The 26,240-nt window shown below is 42.2% G+C and overlaps 1 protein-coding gene across 4 annotated transcripts in view; it reads right to left on the bottom strand.

Annotated features, from left to right (window-relative positions):
- Positions 1-23,484, bottom strand: part of med13a (mediator complex subunit 13a) — a 100,996-nt gene extending 77,512 nt beyond the window's left edge. For all 4 annotated transcript variants that reach the window (XM_083986042.1, XM_083986043.1, XM_083986044.1 and 1 more), the window contains exons 1-2: positions 22,725-23,484; positions 12,893-13,127 (exon numbers count right to left, since the gene is read on the bottom strand). In XM_083986042.1, coding sequence (XP_083842168.1) covers positions 12,893-13,127; positions 22,725-22,790 — 301 coding nt within the window. In that variant the 5' untranslated portion in view covers positions 22,791-23,484. The remainder of the gene's footprint in view (positions 1-12,892; positions 13,128-22,724) is intronic.
- Positions 23,485-26,240: the final 2,756 nt, after the last annotated feature.

Genomic DNA, 26,240 nt, shown 5'->3' with positions numbered 1-26,240 from the left:
ATTTTTTATTTCCAATTTGGGAGAAATTTTGTCAGTAGGTTATAGAATGAAACAAAGGTGTTCATTTTACTCAAACACACACCTATGAATAGTAAAACCAGGGGAACTGATCATTTTGAAGTGGTCTCTTAATTTTTTTCCAGAGCTTGTTCCACCCCATATCAGAGTTGCTTTCTGAATCACATTCTGCGCTGGCTGGCCTGAACGCTTTCTTGCTTGCTGGTCTAATCTCATTAACAGCCACTGCTCACATCTTACAGCACTTAAGCTCCTTTCAGTCAAGTCTCTACAGCAAACATCTCCCCGCAAGTGTGCCGTCCGTCTCTGCCTGAGAACAAGACGGAATAAATACCGGAGCGTGGTTTGGTGACCCGTCCCCTTCGCTGTCTGTCAGCCTGACGTAGCACCAGCTATAGGCCCAGAGGCAGGTTAATCAAGTTTTATTGAATTATTAAGTGAACCCACGGCTTGCTCTTGTAATACAAAAGGGGTAGGTAAAAGTATTTTAAATTCAGATGACTCTAGGGCTATCAAAATAGGAAATTACACTGATTTCTTTATTTGAACATGAGAGACCCAGCTTCCGACTGGCAGGTTATAGAAAAGCTTGTTTAAAAAGGAGACGCTAGAGAGAGTGCTTTCGTGCTTTTCCTCCCCGAGTTTAAGCAAACATCCAGCTGTGATGCAGAGGTGCAATTATAAACATATTCTGGAATAAAAATATAAAAAAAATGTAGGATTGTCGCTTTCAATTTCAGAGAGCAAAAAAAAAAAGAAAAAGAAAGCAGTTATCCCCAGTCAATGAAATCTACTTCCAAATGCCACAGCTCAACCTGAGGCATCAAGATCGTCAGGCTCTAAAACATTACACATCCAACCAGAGGAAAACAACATCAGGCTAGCTGCCAAGTAAAGGGGATGGGGGGGGGGGGGGGGCTCATTGTGCCCAATGATTTTGAGAGCAACAGACCAATTCATCAGGTGCGTGCACATCTTGAGGGATAAGATCGGGGACATAGAAAAAAAACAGGGCAGAGGCAGGAAAAGGGGAAGGAAAACAGCAATTTCCCATTAAAAATTAACCACAACTGCAGAATTAGAAAGAGAAAAAAAAGAAAGAAGAAGGCAACAAGAGTATAAATCCATTTAACTTTCTAGAATATGTGGATGTGGTTGCTTATGCATCACTCAAGTACGTTTTTACACCATGTCTGCTTTGAGTGATTCAGCAGCTGGTCTGGACACCCTGACACACACATGGCGGCCGGGCGAGCGAGGGGTCAAAAAGTCAATACGAGATGAAAATTTTAAAAAATCCCACTGACGGCACATTGAGAGAAAGGATGGGAAAACAGAAAAGTAAATAGGATTTAGGCTAAACTCTAATGAAGAGGAAGTTCAGTGTAGATGATAACATCTGAGAGACAACAAGCTGGCGAGGATTTTTTTTTTTTACGGTTAAACCTGCAGTCCCATCTCAGCCCACAGTTGATGACGCTGAGACTGGCAGAAAAACCTCTCTCCCTCCACCTACTTTTTTTTTTTTTTTTACATCAACCACCACCATAGCGATCCCATCTGCTTCCCTTTGCCAAGACCACATCTGCCCTTCGCCGCCGCCGCCGCCGCCTCCTCCTCTCTGTCGCCTGTTCCTCCTCAGTCTCTCCCTCTAGCGCCGCCAAGCAACTCTAAAAAAACAGGCGTCTGGTTTACATCAAGTGTTCCTAACGACCTCATGTTCATCATGCCATGCCTGCTGCAACGCTGCCTGCATCAGACAGACAGATGGACACACACACACACACACATACAGAGTCTTCTGAGTCAAATCCAACGTAAACAATGTGACACCAGCTCACTGAAAATGGCAGTGCAACATTTTTTTTTGTTAATTCATTTTCACGACTAATCACTCGTACAGGGGTCCTCCTCTCCTCTTGGGCCAGATGGGACTTGTGAGGAATCGTGATGATAAATGTCTACGGACCCCACCTGCTACGGCGACGTGGTTACAAACTGAATCCAGATGTAGAACCAAAGAAATAAACAAATGGAAATAAATCATTTATATTAAAATCGAGAAAAAAAAACAAAAAAACAGGATATTTGCTTTCCTTGCTGCACTTGCGTTTCAAGTCCTTGAGGGAAACCTGTTGGCCTTGTAACCTCGCTGCTCGTCAGAAATATGCAGAATCCAAAAGAGAGAGCATCGTCTCAGAAGGTCTCTTTAAATGCACATTTTATATTTAGTGAAAGAAATAAAAAGATATTCGGAAAATTCAAGCTACTGGAAAGCAGTGGGTGATAATTCAAACAATTCATTCATCACACATCATGGCCAAAGTGTAAAACGGCAAAAATAATAACATACTGTTCAACAAATAGAAGTTACCAATCATTAATTTATCCATCTTACTGTTTAATCGTATTACTGTCATTACTGCTAATAATAAGCCAGTTGTTTACTTAATTAACGGACTGCTCATTTTCTCCCCGACATGTCAAATGGAAACTAATGAAAACTGCCCGTTAGATTTCTCAAATTCATCAAATTTCCACACCTGCACAACTTGACGTAACAGCTGTTTGGCAAATCTGACCAAAAAAAAAAAAAAAAAAACTTAAAAAATTAATCATCTGAAGAGTTGTTGATTCATTTTCTGTCGTTTGACTAATTGTTTTTGCTGCGGTAAAAAAAAAAAAAAAGGAGATTAATAGCATCAAACTGTCTGCGGTGCACATTACACACCTACTTCCTCTTTCTGTTTTTAAACCTGCTCTACTATTGTTGTTTTTTTTGTGTACTCCTGCAATTTTTAAGTATAGTAGGTAATAATGACGATGAGCCGCACACGTAGCAAAGTTTGTTTAAAAGATTAATTTTCTGTGTATATACATATATATATATATACACAATATTTTGCAAGGAAGGAGGGGGCCACAGAGCGCTGTGCTGAGGACAGTGCATGGGGCGAAGATGCATGGCCTCATTTAGACAAAGATTTATGTGCTCAGCTGATGGTTAGGACACTTTCATGTCTCTGCCTCGTGTGTAGCGGGCCCAGATGAGCTGACCTTTATAAGAGCTCTTAGGCGGGTTGCACAGCCGCTCCATTAAGAAGAAGACTCACATCCAGCTCAAGCAAAGCAAAGGAAACATCTTTACAGTCACACTACAACACCTTTGTTCCTATTGCACCAAAACATGAGGTGCAGCAGCTTCAGTCCTGTGTTCATCTGAAAGAAAAACCGCACCTCAAAACTCAAAATCACAAAACGCCACGTGGGTGTTTTTTTTTTGGGGGGGGGTGTATATAAAATTTGGAAAGCCACCTCTACTCCTCCCCACCCTCCTCCTCCTCCTCCTCCTCCTCTCCTGGTCTTCTGTGTGTAAGCAATTAGAGCAGCAGTCGGTCATTAAACAGCAGGATTAATGCCTTGTGATCGACTGTGCTCAAGGGGATTCTACCAAGCCTGGCCAGAAGGTTTTCTCCTCTCCTCCACTTCCTCCTTATCTGCAAGGAGGGGAGAGGGAAAAGGAGAGAGAGAGAACCAGCAGTGCTCTGTAAAGTCTCCATTACTAATTAATGAATATTTCTTGAGCAGAGAGGGAAAAGAGAGAAAGATAGAGAAGAGGGAGAGGGAGACTGCACCCATGGGCCAGAGCTGCATGCATGGCCGAGTTCCTGCACTGTGCCAGCCAATGGAGATCCATCAGAGAGCACGAGAGAGAGGGAGAGAGAGAGAGATGGAGCAGGAGGGAACGAGGAAAGCGGAGGGTGGTTCACACAGGCAGGAGATTAGCCCTGGAAAATTGATCCCCGAGCACAAAAGCCATCGGCCTCCTCTTACTTTTTTTCCTCCTAAAGAGTGAGTCTGGGGTTTATCTATTCATCATTCTCCGATGTGTTGCACACTTTAGTTTAGACCCATTTTGACAGGGATAAGGAGAGGGAGAGAGCGCCACAAATCCGAAGCCACAAGTTTAACCATGTGTATCACTGACTAATTACCTTTGATGCACATCCACATCCACATCCACAGCCAGGTGTGTTGTGTTGTGTTGTGTTTGTATTCCAGACAAGCCTTCACCAAAACAAGCCTTACAGTTGTTTGGTACTGATCAAACAGTGTTAAAAAGGAGAATATGCCACTGGCTGAGGAGACAAAATAGATTTTTCTGCTCCAGTTATACATTGTAAACAAGTTCCTTAATTATCTAAGCAATTGCCAGGAGTTGACTAGTGGACTGTTTACAGCTTAAAGAGGAGCTATGCTAAGTCCGGTCGCTTTTTCTGGCCATGTGCATTTGTTTTGGAGTGCATGGAGCAGAGGGGGAGGTGACGTTGTATATCATATAAGTTTTACGATGTGTGCAGAGTTATCTGTCACAAACAAGAGATTACAGATTACGGAGCGTGTTAGTGTCGTAGTGCAGTCCATGTTTCTCGCCCAGAGACGAGCTCAAGGTTGGTTTTTGGCTAAGAGACGCTAGAGGAAAGGCAGACAGCCTCCGTCCTCCCCGTAACAAGTCATTGCTCCATCACAATTACCCCGAAGCTCTTTAATTAAGGTAAAAAACCCTGCATAGTTCCCCTTTAAGAGTGGAGATTTCAAAATTCAGTTTGACTTTCATAGGCTGTCCAAGTCAATAACATTTTCGAAACTCTAAAGAGTGAGTGGCATTTCTCCTTTCTGAATCCTTGCCTCGGGCTCGCACTGGGCTGCAGTGCTTACAATGGGCCTTACATCATTGTAAGGCTGAATCTGAATCACAGTCATTTTTGTGTGTCATCATCGCTCCTGTCACAATCCAAGAGCGCAAATACGCCATTACAGTCATTAAAATAGGGCTGCAAGTGCACAGTCAGATATCCACATAACAGATGGTTTGACATTTTGCCTTTTGCATGCAAATATGATCCTTTTTTTCCCTCTTTCCTTCTCTTTTCTTTTGTTTTTGGTCAAAAATAGGCGACTGGGGGGAGAAAAAAAACTGTAGTATTGATGTTCTCCAGGCCGGTAGAACCGAGCACCAGGAAGCAGCACCAATCAAATAAACATAACTTATTAGACTTAATATAATTGATCATTTAAAATCACAGCTGTCCATCTCAGATTACCAGGAAATGAGGTTGAAATCTACCATGTGTGCACCAGTGCAACAGTATGCCACACAACCGATAAATCACTCACTGAATCATTTTAAAGGCTACTTATCAATGACTCACTCACATGTGGGAGAAATCTGTTTGTGTTTCCTAAAGAATCTGATTGAATCCATTCGCAGCAGTTTAAAACTTAATAATATTATTTTGGATGCACAACTGTTTCCTGTACTGGATATGAGAAGTTAGAGTGTTAGTAATTAATGAAGAGCAGGAACAAATTCGGTCACATTTCGCTGCAGGTTCAGGGAGTTTTGTTTCCACTATCTGACCATCAATAACAGCCGGCTCTGTTTGTGGACAGTCAACAAACATATTATAACCCGCATTATGCAGGTACTGCTTCACACAGTTTCTCTCACAGATGTTAGGGCAGTTCAATAATTTTCAAGTTAAGATTTTATTCACAGAAAAGCCTGCAAAAAGTGAAACTTTCAGCCAACACAACATTCACAGACTACTGATATATGCCCTTTGGAACCAGATATTTTGCCCTGAGGTGCAAAGAAGGGTTGCTGTTTTTTTTTCTCCACCTTTGATTCAAATGGGCATGGAAGAGAGTGGTCAAACATGAACAAAAAAAATCCTATGAAACTGGCAAAGCTAGAAAAATTCAAAATGTTATTGCAAACCAGCAAAAACAAAAAACACAGTCAGGAACTGAGCTTTTCCTCCCTGGATGATTCCAAACAATCAGTACGTTTACATGCACAGAGCTTAATCAAGCTGTGTTCAAAATTCGATTTTGGCGTCTAATCGGACTTCTGTCCTTGTCCCAGTTTACATGCAACTGAGAAAATCAAATAACTGACGGTGTCCGCCTCCTCAGGTGGCGATATGTGTCGTTTCAGCGGGTTAATACGGCCCCTGTCCTGTTGACTTCTCTGTCACAGAGTAAAACACTGAATATAAACAACTTAATAAGCTTAATAAATTCTCAACTACAGTCCCCGACCAGATCCACAGGTCTGGGCCGGGTTCGGGCTGAGAATAGAAATACAAATGCCGGTCCACGGGCTTCCTTTCTCTCTCCCTCTCGTTTTTTTTTTTTCCTACAGATGTTACTGGTTCAAATTTGCGGACTTCACGCGTGGTCCACGCGAGACGGCACAAGACTCATGCATTTTTTTTCTTTGGCGAGACAAGAGGTTTTAATGAAAAGCCTCAATGTGCCAAAACAACCGCCAGGTGGCATCTGTGAGAACGGAGGACGACAGGCGGATGACTCAGTGATCTGTGCAGTAATCCACAGCTTAAACTCTAGGCTATTAAACTAGAACTAACTACTGTATACACTGCCTAAATCACAGAAACTATTGTAATATGATAAAGCCTGTCTTGCTTTATGACTTGATGATTATGTATCACATATCGCCGCGATTAGGAGTGGCGCTGTTCATGATACAGAATACAAGAGGATGAAAGGAGAACTAGCTGCAGACAGTAAATAATATAGTAGCCTAGTTTTTCAATGACAAAATGTAACGACGGCAGCTACAGTAGACTATAGCCCACGTCTCACTCTCTTTTTTCGGTCATCTGTCTCGTCATCTCCAAAATGTGTTTTTAAAATGAGCCAACTACAGTACTGTGCAGTAGTGCCGCAGATTTCTCACTCCGCACCTTGTTTGAGAGTGCAGCTGGATGATTTCTTGTGAATGAACGGGTCTGTGTCACTTTGGGGCTGGGCGATAAAACATAGGATAAATAACTTTCCCTCGATAGAAGACGCGGCCGATACAAAGTGACACCGTCAGCCATGCAGCCGGCCTGGACTTTTTATTTTTAATTATGAAGGATCATCTGCGCAAGGCAAAGATGATAGCATCAACAAAACACGGCGTAACACACGCGGCTGTATGGGACAGGCTTTTATTTAATTCAGAACAAACCGCTTAGCAAAAATGGAAAATATAGTCTATAATAATTAATTGATCTGTTGTTTGGCCACTGTTTGAAAATAACCCGAATTATGAGCAAATAATCTGATCCAGAACAGCAGTCATAATCAGACTTCTTCTAAATAAACCTAAACATTAAATAACTGGGTCAGGTCGGACCATGGGGTTATTTTTTCTCTTCTTCTTCACAGGAGAAGAGGAGGCTATGTGCAAAGTACCACATTAACATCTCTATTCATATAACGCCCATCGAAACAGCTGATTTACATGTCGGCCGTTAAGGCAAGGCAAGGCAAGGCAATTTTATTTGTATAGCCCGTTTTTACAAACAGTTTGTCTCAAAGGGCTTCACATGGCATCGTAGCAACATCCTCTGTCCTTAGACCCTCACATCGACTGAGGAAAAACTCCATGGAAACCCTTTTAACAGGGAAAAACAGGAGAAACCTCAGGGTGAGCAACAGAGGAGGGATCCCTCACCCAGGACGGACAGACGTGCAATAGATGTTGTTACAGACAAGAAAACAGTTTACAGTTTGTCACAGAATGTGCGGAATATGGAAATGTTAACACATGGCGATTGGCCATTCACGCGGCTTTGTTCTTGGTTTCGGCCAATCAGCTTATAAGCACATGGCTAATTATCAGCTTTCAACCAATCGCACTGTTTTAATGTGTGTGTGTGAAAGTTATTTTCTTTAGTTCATTTTCGTTTCTTTTGGATTTTTTTTACAACAATGTATCAATATAATATTGTTTTCGTTTCATTTCGTTAACAGACCCGTTCATTCACAAGAAATCATCCAGCTGCACTCTCAAACAAGGTGCGGAGTGAGAAATCTGCGGCACTACTGCACAGTACTGTAGTTGGCTCATTTTAAAAACACATTTTGGAGATGACGAGACAGATGACCGAAAAAAGAGAGTGAGACGTGGGCTATAGTCTACTGTAGCTGCCGTCGTTACATTTTGTCATTGAAAAACTAGGCTACTATATTATTTACTGTCTGCAGCTAGTTCTCCTTTCATCCTCTTGTATTCTGTATCATGAACAGCGCCACTCCTAATCGCGGCTATCAGGCTGTCAGCATTGTCCCCAAAACGTCTGAGCAGTATTTAGTACGGTGCTGCCACCTAGAGGAAAACAGTTGTGGTGAAAAGTCACGCGATCACGCGATCCTGCAGTGCAGGACAAACCCCGCAAATTTGAACCAGTAACATCTGTATACTTTGCTAGGTTCAGACGGCTTCTCTGCTCCACATTGTGCCATCTCTACTGTTGTGGAGCATGCGCACATGCATTGTCCAGTTTCAGTCCGATTAAGGCGAATACATGCTGAAGGAAATCGATTTCCAATCGCATTATCTGGGTGTCTGGAGAACTCCCGATATTAGTCGGACTAACGAGTTTACATGCACTTTAGTTGTCCAGTTACAGTCGGATTAAGTCAATAATTAGTTTTTTTTCTCAAGTGTCATGTAAACGTACTGAATGTGATTATTATCATGAGCCAGCAGAGGAGATGAACATCTTAAACGTTGAACTCTCTCCTCCCCCCACAGACCACCACCTCTTCCCTCCGTCACTCTCCAGAGATCTGACCAAGCATCCAGTGAGGAATAGATGTGTGAGCTCCGGGGACGGAGATGGCTGATAACCTGCTCTGGACGAACGGACGGACGGACGACCAATCTCACTTTTTAACCTTCCCATTTAACAGCTAATAATACAACGTGTAGCCCACACCGCATGAGCTAAGAGGGAGAGGGAAGGGGAACGTAATGCAGCGAAAGCCCCAGTGGGACTTGCAAGTGAAAAAAAAAGGGACCAGGGCAAACTAGGAGAATTTTTTTTTTTTTTTTTTTTAAATAATGTACCAAAGAGCAATTACCCTCACATACAGACATCTACTCCTCGATTCTATGCAGAAAAAGATCAGTGGGTCTCTGAGAGGAGGAAACTGCAGCCATTTATCTTTCGCTGTAGATGCCCCCGGTCAGGAGACTCCACCAGCTTTTGAGGGGAGAGGACGAACGAACAGAGTGTAGGATTTGCATAAGAATACATGCCTATAGTCAACCACTGGGAGGGGAGAGGAGGAGGGGAGAGGAGGGGAGGGGGGGAGGATGGAGGCAAGCCATTTAATTCAGCAACGGCATTCTCTTGTTGGGAATAATTTCTGTGCATGGCCAGGGGAAGATTAGAATTGGTTTTCCCGTTGTGTTACGAGCGAGGCGGGTTGTCCGACAGCGTAGAAAAGGGGCTTGGTGGTTTGTTACCCTTACATTTCTTCAATGGTGATTAAGTGTCAGACGTTAAAAGATCCCTCAAGTTTTTCCGCCCTTCACTACTCTCGTCTCTCTTGCTCACTCCTTCCCCCCCCCCCCCCCCCCCTCATCTCTCTCCCTGGAGAGAAGGGATTACTGGCACACTGGTATACAGAAATGGCACTTGCTCAAAATTAAAAGACTTTCACAGGCCGCTAATCTAATGAGGATGGAAGGGGAGGGAGGGATGGAGGGATGGATGGGGGCAAGCAAGCGCTATTTCAGCTGCTGAAATGAAAGGACAAGAGCGGATTTTCATGTTTACCACCAACATTGCACTAAAGACAAAAAAAAAGCCCAAAACACAGAAATGAAAGAAAGTTTTTTTTTTCTTTTTTTTTTAACTATTCCCGAGACGTGCGAAGACCGAAGGCAAAAAATAAATATAAATATATTACATCGAACTGGTGGCGGTTAAAAGGCGACAACAGTTGTGACATTACAGTTGAGTGCACAGGTTGGGCTGGTCCGACCACAGTCTGCCCTGCCAATGCTCACTCCTCCTTTTTTCTTTCTTTTCTTTTTTTTTATTTGTCGATTCGCACCTCCACAGGCGGAGCACCCAGGAGAGTCCAGCTGTCAATCATCATCGTTCTGACACACACACACACACACTCACACACACACACACACACACACATACAGTACAGGCACTCTACCAGAGCAGTGATCGTCAACCCCGGTGCTCAAGACTCAGAAAACGTCTCACACTGTCTTGCCCTCTCTGTATTCACCCGACATCTCATTTGTTCTCAGTTTAACAGCCGGTGAAAACCAGCGGGAATCTGGGGCCTTCAAAAAAAAAAAAAAAAAGGAGGACGACGCCGAAGTCAACCGCACTAAATATATATATATAAATATAGCGAGGACAGCCCAGGCAGACACACACACACACACACACAGGTTGACAGATCCAGGTAAAGCCATCTGGACAAGAGATCCGGACATTCCTCCATCCCCGTCGCAGCTGAATTATCAGGTCTCAGGACACAGTATCCTGAACAGACTGATCAGCAGCTGCAGATCAGAGGTTGCAGAGAGAGGATGAGGAAGGAGGGAGGGAGGGAGGGAGGGAGGGAGGGGGAGAAAGAAAGAAACCCTCCGGCTGACTTTATATCCATCTAGAGAGGCTGCCCTGCTTCATTTCTCTGGCACAGCCCTGCAGCAGCTACAGAAGGAAGAAGGGGGGGGGGGGGGGGGGGGGGAGGCTCAGAGAGGAGAAGACATCTTCCACTCGAGAGACGGGAGCAACAGCTTCCAAAACAGGAAACTGCAGATTATGACGCCGCCCATCTGGGAACCATTCACACCGACACACAGCTGAGTCAGGGTGCAAAACACTTGAGGAACACGGGGGGCGGGGAATGTGAAATATCTCATCAGGTGCTCAGGATGCAAGTCTCTGTCGAGTGTCCGTGGGGACGGGGAGACAGGGGGAGGAGATGCACTGACTGCACCATGTTTTTTTATTATTATTATTAAAAATTCAGGTAACACAACATCTGAAAACAAGACCTGCTAAAACATGATTCATCATTTTGTGTTGGAAAAATACGGTGCAGATTTACTGGTCAATATTCAATTATGTAATTTCTATCTCCTGCAACACATGTTTAATCTCCCCAAAGCCTGTGTATAATAAAAACACAGCAGTGACTACAACAATTTCCAAATATAGATTCTCCATACCACCCCCTCCTACTTGAAATGTAGCACACTCCATTAGAGAGAGGGGGCCTGAGCCAGACGCTTCAGGTTATTACCAGGACCCGTTAGGCCTGAATGAGCTGCCCATCGTAGCCTTCAGCTCCTATTTTTGAGCCCCCTTCAGGCACAATGTCCCATAATGAAGGAGGGTCACAGACGGCGCTGTGCTTGGCTCAGATTCCAAAGTTCAATCTACATGGCAGAGAGCATGAATAAAGATGGCCTTTTCCCCCCCATCTTCCACAACTAATGTCACTGTTACTGAAGAAGGAGAAGAAGTAGAAGAAGAAAGTGTGGGGGGTGGATGCATTTGCCTCCTTTCTGCATGGCTGCATCTGCACGGCTGCGTTTCTCGCTCAAGTTATGATATGACTGAACTCGCGCTCGTACACCTTCATCCTGTCCCTGCTCACTCACCCTCTCCAGACCAGAACAGCATTAAAGGACAATTCTGTATTACCATTTCTGTATTTTCCTAACATTTTAGGTCTAAAAGAAGGAATCTGAAGATTTTCAAGCAAGCCGACATGTTTGTAGAACTAGATCTAATTCAAAGTCTTGTGCGAGACCCAAGTTGATGCGCTCGGTGTGTTCACGTGCAGTCGGAAGCTCCCGTTTGTGTCATAAATACAGGAATATCAACTCTTGACTTGCTTTGAAGTAAATAAACTTCTCGGTGCACGTTTGAGTAGCCATCTGACGCTGTCTTTGGCAAAAAAAATTGCGGCTTTGAGTGGATGTAAACAGCCTAAGCAGCAGAACTTCCATCCGCTCCCGTGGTGATGCGGGGACAGACACAACTACCGCAAAACAGGAGCAATTCAACTGAAAATCTTCAGATTCCTTCTTTTAGACCTAAAATGTTAGGAAAATACAGCCCAGAGTTGAATTTGCACCGGAATTGTCCTTTAAACACGTGACTTCAGCCAGCTGGTTCATCTTCACCAAAAATACAATACACGGTGCTGATTCATCGACTGTCAGGCCGTGGACATTTGGATATGATAATCCTCTCTCTCACACTCACACACACATCCAATAATAAGGCAGTGTGATGCCCAGTGTGTCCAGGGAGAGGGAGTTTCCCCGCAGGTGTTGGCACGACCAGCCGGGCTGGCGAGTTGATCAGTCAGAGGAGGATAAGAGAGGGGAGGGAGGTATCAGATTACACAGATTTTAAGACTTCCCTGAGGTCTTCGCTCCCTGTGCATACCTGACAATCAAGCAGAGGAATCTGTATCGTTTTTCATTGTGCAGCTAATAACGTATCTCGACAGAGACATCTATGTTCAAGTGCCTCTCTTACAAAAAGCTGTGAGCCCTCTCTACACTTCCCGTTATCTTTTACAGCCATCGTTCTTTTAGCTGTATAACCTTGAGTGGATCCAACAAAGGGTGCAATGGTAGTGGAGGTGGAGAGCATATCCGCAAAAGGTAGTGACTCAGAAAAATAGAGCAGCAGAGCAAACCTTTTCTTTTTCTGACTCTTTAATCTTTTAATTTTGCCAAAAAGCTGCAAAAACCCATCTTGCTACAGGGGGTAAATTAAGTGCTCTTCAAGCAGCAGAATTGACTCTGTGTCAGAGAGGCTCATTTACCTCAACTCAATCACTTAATCTCGACACGCACCCCAGATGTTGCTCTGTGCCTCATCCTGACCTGCGTCCTTTTGCGCTGACTGAGCGAGCAGCACAAAGTGGACGACGTCACGTATCTGCACAGCTTCATAATAAAACATGCTTTTCTCTTCCGTATTAACACGCAGCCTTGTGTGTGTTCGCGCCTCACCTGCGAGCTCGTGGTGGATGAGATCTGCGAAGTTAGGGTCGTCCCCCCACCAGAAGAGCCACAGCTCCCGCCGGCCCTGCCGCTGACTCCGCCGCCACACGCTGAGCACGTCGGCCTTCAGGCAGCGGCTGAAGCTGCACAGGATGGGATCCTCCTCCGTCACCGGGAAGAGGATGGGCGCAGAGGTGGGACCCTGCCACACAAACTTCTTCCATTTGATCCCTGTCAAGTCAGCCTGCGGGAAGGAGGAGGAGGAGAGGAAGTTACAGTGTGCAGAGTGAGTCGCCGCTTCCAGATCCACTCAGCAGCATCTCAGAGCAAACATGTGCTGAGCTGAAAGTAAAGAGGAGGTGTTAACCCTCCGTTTACACTCCAGCCACACACAAAAAAATGGACGACTGTGTACTTCTGCTTCAGGTTTTTTCAATGACCATGAATGTTCGAAACACAAATAGGAAAAAAAAAGTGAGTGACACAGCGCTATGCGGAGATGAATTAATGGAACGATATTGCGTTGATAGAAAAAAAAAAAGCAGAATCAATTTGTGGCTTGGTCTACGCCACACTTTGGTCTACGTATGGGAAACAATAGGTGTGTGTTTGAGTAAAATTTGTGTTTTTGTTTCATTCTATAAACTACTAATAACAATTTCTCCCAAACAATTACAACTGGTCAAAATAACAAAAAAGATGCAGTGTTTTCAGACCTCAAATAATGCAAAGAAAACAAGTTGATATTCATTTTTAAACAGACCACTAATGTTTTAATTTAGGAAGAGTTCAGATTAATATCAATGGAAATTTCAATTTTAATCCTGCAGCAGCAGTGATTGTTTACTGATTTATTGATTATTTACTAATGCCTATGTTATAGTTCTAAGATTTTCTATTAAAATAAAGCCAATAATGACATTTTTTGTGTTCTCTTTTTATTTGGAAAAGTCCCGAAAAGTATCGAAACAAGTATCGTGACAACACTACCACCTTAATCCTCATTATTGGTGAGTGCTGTCTGTGTGTGTGTGTGTGTGTTCTTTGCCTTTCTATAAACACTGTCCGGCTTTTATAGAGAGAACAAAACACGCAGGAAAAAGCCTCACAGGCAGTAAATCACTGACGGGGTTATTAAGTGTTAAAGCAGGAGCATTACACTCCACTGGTAGCTACCACTGCTGCTTATCAGCTAAGCACCAACCGACCCATGTCTACCTACATAAACACACACACAAACATTAACTACCACACACACACACGCAGCCTTAAGGCATACATCCCCATTTCAGCTGGCAATCTCAGTCCTCTATCTATGCTTGTAGACATTACGAGTAATCTGTGCGAACATGGGACTGCTCATTTTTCATGCAGCGTATAGTCCTGTTGCATCAGGTCCGTCCGTCCTTCTGTAGGTTCAACCAATTAATCCATTACAATTCAGGGGGATATCTTAACTCAAGTGCAGATGCGCTGAGCCTGAACAAGTGATTACCCGTGGTTGTGGCGAAGCGGTGGTCTTTCGCCTGGCTAGGGATAAGCTGGGAGATTTGTGGAGTTATTTGTGATGGTGTGTGTCTGTGTGTGTGTGGTGAACGTTTAGGCTGGGGAGGAGGACTGTCAAAACAGAGCATTGTGTGGCATCAGCTGGAGCAGAGCTGGATCACAACAACAAGTTAGCAAGCCATGCAACGCTGCCTGTGACCTCATACAGGTCAACAAATCATTAAAGGATAATTACCGTTTTTTACAATCTGGACCTTATTTCTAGCATAAAATACGATCATTTACTCACCCAGATAACTTTGGTGTCATTACAAGTTGTTCCGACGAAATTAGCTCCAGCTGAGAGCTGCGTATATCCGTATAATGCGAGTCTACAGCGCAGCAGAATGCAGCCTCTAAATAACACATTATCTGCAGAGAAACTCGTTTATTTCACCAATATTTTGTTATGATACGTTAGTGCTATTCCCCTCTGAATCTGAGGTTAACTGTTATCAACATCCGGGGTCTGTAGCTTGACCTACTGACCTCTGACCTGGATGATGTCATCTCTGAGCGCTGTGCGGCTCATTCTGATAATAATCATTCCAATTCGGCATTCGGGTCCATTTTTATCTCAACTATCCGGAGCTTTAGTGAGTCCAGGTTGAGGAGAGGAAGACTGTGGAAGCTGAACTTCATCCAGCTGCTCATTTTGTTCTGACAAGTCGGAAACACGCAGAAACGGACCGTAGCATTAGCAGTAGCAACAAGCCGCGCCGCACGGTGCTCAGAGATGACATCATCCAGGTCAGAGGTCAGTAGGTCAACCTACAGACCCCGGATATTGATAACAGCTAACCCCGGACTCAGAGGGGAATAGCACTAGCGTATCATAACAAAATATTGGTGAAATGAACAAGTTTCTCTGCAGATAATGTGTTATTTAGAGGCTGCACTCCGCTGCCCTGTAGACTCTCATTATATGGATATACGCGGCTCTCGGCTGGAGCTAATTTCGTCAGACTTGTAATGACACCAAAGTTATCTGGGTGAGTAAATGATCGTATTTTATGCTAGAAATAAGGTCCAGATTGTAAAAAAAAAAACGGTAATTATCCTTTAAAGACCTAACATTTACAGCTCCTGTTCATGTCCAGGTAACACACCATATAGCAGCGTACACAGACTCAGAGGCCGGACTGTTATTCCACAATTAAGTAACGACCGTGCGCTTCATCAATAAACAGAGAGCATGTGTTTAATTTGTTCTCCACCACTAACTCCACAAAAAAAAAAAACATGTCTGGAAAGCATACAAAAAGCCCAAGTGAGAGCACACAACACTGATTGTGTTATGCTCAGGATCAAAACATCATGATCTCAGATGAACAATCAGACTCGTAATAACAGAGATCAAAAGCTGCTAAACATGCAGACTAGGACCAAGTACCAAGGTGCAAGTGTAGCACAGTTATAGGTCTGTGTGTGTGTGTGTGTGTGTGTCTTTCTGTGTGTGTGTAACGACAGTCGGGGCTTCTCCTTCCTGCTGGAGCGCGAGAAGCACCACATTACACCTGCATCTCACTCGGAAACATCTGTGCGCACAATGCAAAAAGGGGGGGAGGGAGGGTGGGGACAACGGTTAACTGTGAAACCAGATCATAAGCGGCAACAGATCAGGCAATTAGCACAGGAACAACCACCATCATCTTACTGACCGTGGACCGGTCCCCTGTGGTATTATGTGCTTCACTGTATGAAAGGGTTTTGTTCATGAGAACCCTACAGATTTTATTATAGACCTCTTCCCCCACCTCCCCCTCTTACAGATATTGGTTTCACACTTTTAGACATGATTACGTGGCTGCACTCAGACAGCCAGGCATCAAGCTGGTCACAGGGCGCTGGATCCTTTGGTTTGAATTACATGACTCTTATTCAAATGAGTGTTTCGGTAGCGACTTGCTAAACTAGTGGTTACAGTCAGTAAACATTGTTTCATTATCCAAATGTGCATTATGCATTAGCAAAAAATAGCTCTTATGAATTCATGTTTTAGGTTGACCTCAAGTCAACTCAACTGTGACACATTGCTATTGCTTTTTATAGGTCAGAGGAGAACACATCAATCCTGCACATTGTGCTATTGTTATTGTAGAGTGCATTGTCCTGTCTTACTAAAAAATGTATGTGATCTATATAAATGCAAAGGGTTAGAGGTCTTGGTCCCTTGATGTTTCCATCTGTATGTTAAGTTACACAGAAGAACCAAAGAGTAAAAAGGAAATAAACTAAACTGCTACTACTTTCAACCTTCAAGCAATTACAGCAATTAAGCATTCACAATCTGTCCTAAACAATTACACCATTAATTGAGTAGGGGAGCAAAATAAAAAATTAAACTGATGACAACTTGGATTAAGTCTCAAGTGTAAATCATTTAAGAAGTAACAATTAAAAACTACAGATCTTCTCACCTGACCAATGAAGTATTTCGTAGTTTAATTAAAAGTCAGTCTGAAATCAGCTGACTCCTAAAATGGAAAACACTGGCATGCTTCTTGTTATCATCTATAGTTACCGCAGCAACTGTACACTGAAAAGCGAAGCGACTTGACGACATTACATCCTGTGGGCCGACGCAGCTTTGACCCGGTTCATTTCTGAAGTTCAGCTTGTGTAGCGTAGCACTCGCAGCTAAAATACTGATGAATGCTGCTGCTGCTGCTGCTGCTGCTGCTGCTGCTGCTGCTGCTGCTGCTGCTGCTGCTGCTGCTGCTGCTGCTGTTAATGTGTGAATGAAATACAACAGCCTACATGAGCAGAAGGCCTGAGTCTTCATCTTACATTACAGAGCTATTCATAACCATTTTGCGACTGGTTCTGCTACTATCAGAATATTTTCATCTACGGTGCAGTTTCCCTGCCAAGTAGGCAGCTGAATACATTATGAATCTCTCATTTAAAATATATATATATACCACTCACTACAGTAACCGCACTTTACAGAGGCAAGTACTGTATACCGAGGGCCGTGCGTTACCGTCATTAAACAATTATCCCCTGTAATCAACAAATCACTGTACGTTTTATGTTTATTACTATAAGTCCACATCTGACATCTTCATCCTTAATACTAAACTCCATCATTAACAGCTTCAATCCATGATTATTATTCTGCAATAAGGAGCACAGCAGATGCATTATTCACAATACTTAAAAAACAATCCGCTTTGATAAATGCACAATATTTAACATCTTACATCAATTCTTAAACAATAAGCTGCCAAAGGGACAAAAACAGCCTATAAACAAAACACTGATCCTGAACTTTGTCTCTGCTCTGAACAAGATGCAAGGACACATTATTTCCACGGGCGCTTTGTTATAATGTGTTGGGAACACGACAACTCAGCCTGTAGGTTGAAATCTACCGAACAAGTTTCAAACTGCGAGGTCTGAAATCCATCGTAAACTTCTGCACGGCGCTTATTATTAAGACACCTTGGAGTGTAAAGAAAGTGATTCAGACGGTATCAGACAGGTGTATTGTTGGCTGAGGTCTGTACACTAATGCACATGTCATGGCTTTGGCCTGATGTAATGAGGTTTTGGCTGGATATATAAATATATATATATATATATATATATGAATAATTGCCTGCCATTAAGGCTAGATTTACAGATTCCTTATTGCCTGGCTACATGTTCACTTGGAGGAGAACTTGTGGGTGTAACAAAAGCAAATACAGTGCCTCATTACATCTGCATTTTTGGCAGTGAATAGGATAATCTTAATGAGTTGGAAAAGCAGAAAAAGGACTGTTACCGTATGGACAAACTGGCTCAGGGAATACATTGACTCATTAGCAATGGAGCAAGCAGTGTTCGTCCTCCAACAAAATCAAAACGGACAAAGTCATCTCTAAATCACAAATAGAGACATGTACACTACGCAGGGAGAAGCAGCTGCAGTAACGGACAAAAAAACCCACTGCAAAAGTTTTTGTTCCAGTGTAATGACATTATATATATATATATACTGCTATTACCCGTGTTGATATTACAGCACATAATGTTGAGCATGGAGTTAAAAAGAGTTCGCTGACATTTAGAGCCATCTTTTCTCGTTCCGATTAATTGGAAATTAGACAGCAGATCAAAAACACTTCCAGTGTTCACAGTCAGTGTGAGTGTGGTGAACTTAATCTGAACCCAAAATGAAACTAGATAAAAGTTTAAGTGACTGTGTGTGTGTGTTTGTGTGGGTTGGGTGACTTATCCCATACATACAGGACATACAAGACAAAAACCACAACAGCCCCGGTAAAAGAAAAGCGATAAGTGAGGACCTGAAGTAGCTCAAAAAAAGTGGATGAGTTGGTTTTAAACCTGTTGAGCTCTTCTTTTTTTTTCCAAGAATCGTACAAAAACGTCTGTAGTCAGTTCAAAAGAAACAAGTCTCATCCAGCAACAATTTCAGCCAGAATGTGTTTAGTTTATAGAGGAAGTGATCCAGACTGCTTATTCATGATACATCTAACTAATAAAAGACTGATAATGCAATTTATGATTCTGCAAACAAAATAATAAAAATGTGTTTCCCTGTTGCTTTATCTCTATACCGTATTTACAATAATGCTGAGATGAAGGTTTGTTGAGCAAGGCTGAGTGACAACTGTGTGGCTCTGAAACATTAAAGACTTAGAGGAAAGATTTGTCTTACAGCTCAGTCATCAATGAAACCGCATCTTGTACAACTTGATCACACTCAAACACTACGCTACGCCTCACCCACTGCGTGTAGCTGAATGCTGCACGGGCTTGAAACGTTATCTTAATGGCTGTCTATAGCTGCATAAATGTGCAGTAGGGCCAATTACTTAGGAATTAAACTGGTGTTAAATTGCATTTGCAATAGCATCGAACAACGACAACTTCCATAAATTACCCCGCTTATAGTTTTCATCTGTTTTGTTTTTGTTGTCATGATTGTCCTTAATCAGATTTGGCGTAGAGTACATGTGACTGTGTGTTAAACCAAACTGCTGGCTCAGTCTTATCCCTGCAAGAGACAAGAACGTTTACTTCTGTCCTTAAATACTCTGAGTTTGAATAGGCAGAACTGAATAGCCCCTCTGTCAAAGACTAGACACATCAGTACTTCAACTCCTCTCCTCATCAACAATAAAAAAAGAGACAGACTGCTCTATCAAGGATAAATGTGCCTTCTGCAGTTGTTCTGTCTGTCCTTTCAAAATAAATTAGAGGCAGCCTGTGTGCAAAAGCAGAGGGTGCCAAGGATATCTGTGTATTTCCTTCCAACTTGTGTTCCACATGCAGGCAAGACAGTGTGCATGAATGTGCCTCACACACACTCTGCACGGTTATTCCCTCTTCCTGTGTCTTAGTAAATGCTAAGGTATGTGAGCAACTGCTTATAAAATGTCCTGTTGGCAGGACAAGCAATGTGGGTCGTTAGAAGTTTTAGCTTTCATATGCCAGAGCCAAAAATCACACTGCTTTGCAATGGGAGGGAATCTAAGGCTAAAGACACTGGATATGGGCAATAAGTTTTTCCTGAGGTGATGGCGTACTTGAGGGGTTACGACCCGATCGTGCCAGCTGCTCACCTTCCCTCTGGCCACTTTGGGTTCTGGGTCTCAGTCGGGAACACTGTGTTCAAACAGCTGCCTTCTCTGCCTTTTAAGATACGAGACAAGCAACAGGTGAAGCCGTTCAAATCATGTTGCAGATGCTTCTTCTGCTTCTTCTTCTTCTTCCCCCGACCAAGTCTCTGTCTTTTCCTGTCTGTCACCTCTCTCTCCCTTCAGTTTACCGGCCTGTCATGATGGCAAACATGAAACTAACAACTGTGCGTTTGCATTTTTCTGTTGAGGACAATGCAAATTCAATAAGTTTCATTTGAGCTTTCTGGTTCTGGTTCGTTTGCTATTTGCCACATTCAGCGCTACAGTATCTCAGTCTCACCCAACAGATTTTTTTTGCAGAAGGTGTGTGTGAACTTGTGCTACAATATTGAAACACATGGCAGCCAAAACTACAAAGTTTGGGACAAGCCAGCTACACAGATGCACGACAATATACAGGAATAGATAAACAACCTTACTCACTAACTTAATTATAACAAACCCACGTTAAAATACAAAAAAAAAAAAAAAAAAGTATGCAACAAGTAGTATCATATTCCAGAGATGACCATCATCCAGTGAAAAACGAAGGGGGTAAAAAGTGCCACAATGTGTTCACATTCTTTCAGCATAAAACCACAAAGTGGAGTCTGTTCAGTGAGTGAGTCATAACAGCATTGGTGTTATGCTTAGTCTCACTGTGCAGGAAAATGTCAGCCAGACAGGCACAGCACCACAACTACCAGCCACTACCTCGTCTGTCCACTGTAGCCACCGCTGCCTTCAAGTGCTGTCGTAAACATTGTAATTACGAGTTCAGCACACACACAATCGACCCAAAAGAGTAGTATTGAGAGAGTGTGTGGGGATTTTCTGCAATGAAATGTTAGCTTCAGGGGGGGCGGACAGCTTGGGAGATGTGTCAGCCTGTGATGCAAAGACATGTACTATGTCACTCTATTGTTATTACACTGGAGTCTATATCAATAACACTGTCTATGCATTTTTTTGTACTCTCCATTCTCATTTAACATTGTCACATAAATGTATTTACATAGCGGTCAACAGTCGACGCGCTTTATGTGGTCTTTTACTTACGCCGCTGCACCACAAATTGATTCTGTGACACTTAATCTATTAAAGAAAATCTACTTTTTTTAATGGTTACCTTTCAGCGGCTGACAAATCACATTGTGGAGTGAGAAAGCTTGAAACGAGGACACAAAGCTAGCATTACAGTCCTCTGCTAACCTATAAGTGAAACTGTAGTTAAGCCTGCTGACAAGCCAATTAACTGCAACAACAAACACACACTCAGACCATGTTGTTGATTATCCCCTGGCCTGAGGAGGGACTGTACAGTCAAACAACGCCTTTACATTAGCTGTGGTAGTAACAACTGTGGACTAAACACAGTGCATGCTCGCCATGCTATTTATCTCACAGGGGATTTAAATAATACCTATGAACTTCAAGCGAGTGGCAGCGCAACCACAACTATTTAGGGTAATGTCAACTACCCACAACTGACAACATGATGAAAAAGAAATTGAGTGACTGACAAACAGGTCAGCACAGTATATGCATGCACTTCTACCCAATTCATACTGTAGCAACATAAAAGAAAAAGTGCAGCAGAGATATTGCAAGTACCTAGATGTTTGTAATGCCCAGGAATGCATGCCAGAGATTATATAAATCAGCCTGGGGCCTGTGCCCTAGTTGGTGTGAATACTAGCAAATGAAGTCCAAGGAGATTGAGCCACTGACAAACAAGATGATGACATATTAACCTTTGCAAATAAATATTGTTAACCCAAACAATCTTGTTAGAGCTTGTTGCTAAAAAAAAAAAAAAAAAAAGACAGACAGAAAGAAGAGGAAGAAGAAAAGAGAAAGAGCTTTCTAGGCAACACATAAGAGGAGCTGCTGGTCCTTGCATGGACAAAGCTGTGCAACTTTGGGCATTGACATTTCGTCCAACCAGGAGTTGTCAGTGCTGCACAGAAACTACACTCAGCAGCAAATGCACCACCAGTCTCAGTGGTTTTAAACTTAAGACTGCAAACTCAAAGTGCATGAAGTGTTTGTTTTTTTTTAACGGGTGCATCACTTGATAAAAAGCATAGTGGAAATGTAATGTAATGAGGACGAGATAGCAAGTTAATAAATGATAACAAACACGGCGTTGAGGCGAAGCAGAAGCAAGAGAAAGTGCTACAACTAACTCACACACTCACTCATTGGGGAGATTAAAATCAAACTGTGTAGGTTTTTGACAGTACAATGCATAACATTTATTTCCGTGCTGCTAACAGGCGATATGTTGTTGCTATGTCTGTCTGTCCTGTGGTATAAGTAAGTGTCAGTGAAGCTGTTTTTGTTTCTGTCAAAAAGGGAAAGAAAACTTAACCCCCCAAAAAATGTGGTTAAAAATGTGTTATGGTAACAAACAGGTCATTACAACTGCGTGACAAAGTGTTACAAATAACAACAACAAATGGTACATGGTAACATAACATAACATAACATAACCCTTGTCCTGAAAAGATGTCAGCTCGACAGGGCCTGGTTAAACTAAGCTAGGCTAAGCTAAGCTAAGCTACTATCAATTGATAATGCCTGTGTGGTGGCTAACGTTAGCTTAGCCGCCGCTCAGCTAGTTAAAAATGGCTGCTTTCCTTTAGTTTTAAATCTCTTACCAGACAGAATAGATTTGAATGGCAATCCTCCAAGCTGGCCCCGTTTGGTACAAAACAAGAACTCATCCTTCTTCACTGTGGGATCCAACTCTCCATCATTTCACTTCCCGGGAAATAAATAAAGAAGAATTTGCTTGGTTTTGTGTTTTTTTTTTTTTTGTTTCTTGTTTTTGTTTTGGTTTTGTTGGTTGTTTTTTTCCTACGATGTGCAGAGGCTTAACCAACGAGAAATATTTCTTGTAACATTTGGCTGCTGGAGGAGGATAGTAGTAGTTAATTCAACAACCTTCCTTTAGCGATTTGCAGATTGCAGTTTCTTTCCCCTTTCCTTTCCCCCCCTCCGCCGCCGCCGGAGCTAAAAAAAAAAAAAAAAAAAAAAAAAAAAGCGGATAAAAAGAGACTGTGTGGGGTCTTCACGTCGACATCTCAGAAGCGCACAGTGGAAACAAAATTTAAGAAAGCGACAAATGTTCATAAAACAAAAAGAAAAGGAGGAGAGCCAAAGAAGCAACTCTCCCCCTCCCCCTTAGCCCTTAAAACGGTCTCTGCTTGCTTAAAAAAAAAATAAAAACGTCCTGTCTTTACTCCTCCATTGCGAAATTGAGCCTAAAAACGAAACACATCCCACAAAAGCCTCTCGAAATCTGCCATCGGCCTATATTTTCACGATTATTTCGATCATTTTTTTTCAGCCTCGGTTCCTGTTGGTTTCCATTTGAATTCATGGATTCCTTTCTTTAATGGCGGCCACAGGGACAACTCTGCCTTCCACAGCCTATTGGCTCATTCGTGGTCAAAGCTTTGTCAAGTTAACCGCACGTAGACAGATACACATCAGACAGCGGGCAATATTTCCGGCAAAATAAAGGTCCATAATTATTTCCCTTGCATATTATCAATATTAGCCCGATTAAAGTCTTAAGGAAGGCAATTTTGGAGTCTATATTTAACATCTGAGTGCATTTTGTGCTTTTCTGTGAGTGTTGCATGTGATAATAAGACGCAGTAATAATGTTGTTATAAGCAGGTGTTTTATTTTGACAGCTCCAATAACGACTTCCGCCTTTTGGAATAGCTAACTTGACAGTGTCGTGGTCATGAGGGCTGTAATAACACAAGACTGATAGGTATTGCCGCTAGGCCAAGCGCAAGTGGCGCTACTGAGCAACAGATTTTGTTACTAATGATCAAACCCTATAAACTTGCTCACTTACACAGTGCACCACCTAGCGCATGTGATGTTGCATTTGAAATTGCAACCCGAGATGCACTGATGTGCCCTTTTGTTTTATTTCAAACAAATACACTCACTTTACCTCATTTCAACAGAGTGTGGCTTAAGTGAGATAAACAAGAGCAGTGAAATCAAATATGTAGCTTACACCGTGCAGAAAAGCAGGAATCAAACAAACGCATATTATGGAGGGGAAATACCTACGTGAAACCGTTATATCATGAGGATATACTGAGAATACTAAAGGATGAATGAATCAGACATGTCTTTGTTGATTCAGCAAGGATAGTAGATATACCAGCATCAAAGCCTGGCAATAAGGATGATTTATGTTCTACGTCAAAGGAAAACAACAGAGCAGAGGTAAATGAATGGTAGCCTACCACTGCACAAATTGCAAAAATCAAAGAGAGAATAAAGTTATGACGTTTACTGACACAACATAACATAATCTAATATTAGTAAACCTATAAGACAAACTAAATTGAATCTTGCCTGAACAAAGTTTCGACAACACACACATTTATTCACATCTTTATTGAACGCAGTGAGGAGAAATGAACACAATTCAGTTCACTTTTATTCCACATGAACAGCAGAAATGAATCCAACTGATGTAGGCAAGTCAAATAGCATCGCCTAAACCCTGATCATTTCATATAATTTGATACCCATTCTACATTAATAATAACATAATAACTACTACATTAATAATAACATAATAACTACTACTAATAACAACTAATCAGCATGTTGATTGAGGATATGTCAGTAGATTGACTGTGGTAGCCTACTTGAAGTGAGTCAGGCCTCATTAGTCACACTCTGAGACTTGAATACAGCAGTGCACAAATACTGAACTATGAGGTAAATAGAAATATTAGGTCCTAAATTTAGGAAGCAAGTTAGTATTTGTGCTGCACTATTAGCAGTGCATGAGCCATAGTAATTGCCGGATGTGCCTTCACTTTTAAAGATATAGGAATTGTTTTCTTTAGGCTAGAATAGTCCTTTGCATTATCATCAGTTTTGAGAGGCTTCGTCTTTTCAGAGCATTTCTTTCATTGATTCAGGACTGTAATTAAAATAGTGTATTTTTAGTTTTTTTCTGCAGGTTTTGGCTGCAGCCTGCATTTCCTTCTAAGTAATCCCCAACTCAAACCACACAGTTGTATAAAGTTAGAATTAAAAATTTACCACAGTCATAATTATAATTTTTCTACAATATTGCAAAACATTGCACAACTGAGAGCTGCACCCACAATATTATACCACCAGCATCCAAGCTGGTGTTTGGTCAAACCCAAAAAGGGCTCCAATTACAGCTGCAAAGTGTAAGCGAGACAAGCCAAACAAAAAAAATGTTGTTTTTTTTCTCCCCGTTCCTTTGGTTTTTATGTAGGAGTACTGCGCATTACGCTGAAGGCTAACTGATTTCTATGGGAATTGGTGTCCAGTCTAATTTGCATTATCACTATATATACAGTATATAGAAGTTTTCCCCCGTAGCCTGTGCATGCAAATCCTGCAGAGGTTACAGGCAGTTTTATCGTGGTTGACATTTACAGATCGTTTCAACAATGACTCAAATCTTTACACTGTGAATAAAAAATATATTATAGTGTATATATTATACTGTGCATTCGACAGTGTGATGCAAAATTGTCAGCCACTGTCACACGAAATTGTTTTACAAATTCTGTCATCACCAGCTCTCTCTCTTCCTCTCTCTCGCTCTCTTTTCTTGGATCAAATATTCTGTTTTGCACAATCAATTCTTCAGGTAACCCAGGAATTTTATTTTTACCCTAAGGCGCACTCCCAGCCAGAATATTACTTCCTCTATTTCCAAGTGCGAGCTCTGTAGGTTTATGGAATATTAATAATGGGTTTTTAGCAGGTCCCTTTTCCATTACTGTGCAATGCCTAGTAATTATAATACAATGTAAGCTGTCTTTAGTCATGGTAGTTTCTTTTTAGAAATTAATGGCAACTGGCCAGCTATCCCATAATTTCTTCTGTGGTTCACTAATGAGTAATTAATTTCCTGAGAGTGGAAGTTGTATTCAGTAGTCCCGTCTAGTAATACCACTGCTTTTACCATGTAATCCCAGCTTTAGTCCTTGTCTCTACTACTCTAAACTCATAGCTCATCATTGCTATTGTAAATACACTGGATCGAATTGTTTGCTCAAAAATTAGAGCTATACATAACAATTGGTGGCAGCCCAGCACTCACAAGAAATGCATAAGTAGCATTTCTTGTGAGTGCTGGGAAAGCC

The sequence above is a fragment of the Trachurus trachurus genome (assembly GCF_905171665.1).
Source record: "Trachurus trachurus genome assembly, chromosome: 14".
NCBI classification, from domain to species: domain Eukaryota; kingdom Metazoa; phylum Chordata; class Actinopteri; order Carangiformes; family Carangidae; genus Trachurus; species Trachurus trachurus.
This window is presented reverse-complemented; position numbering and strand designations above follow the sequence as displayed.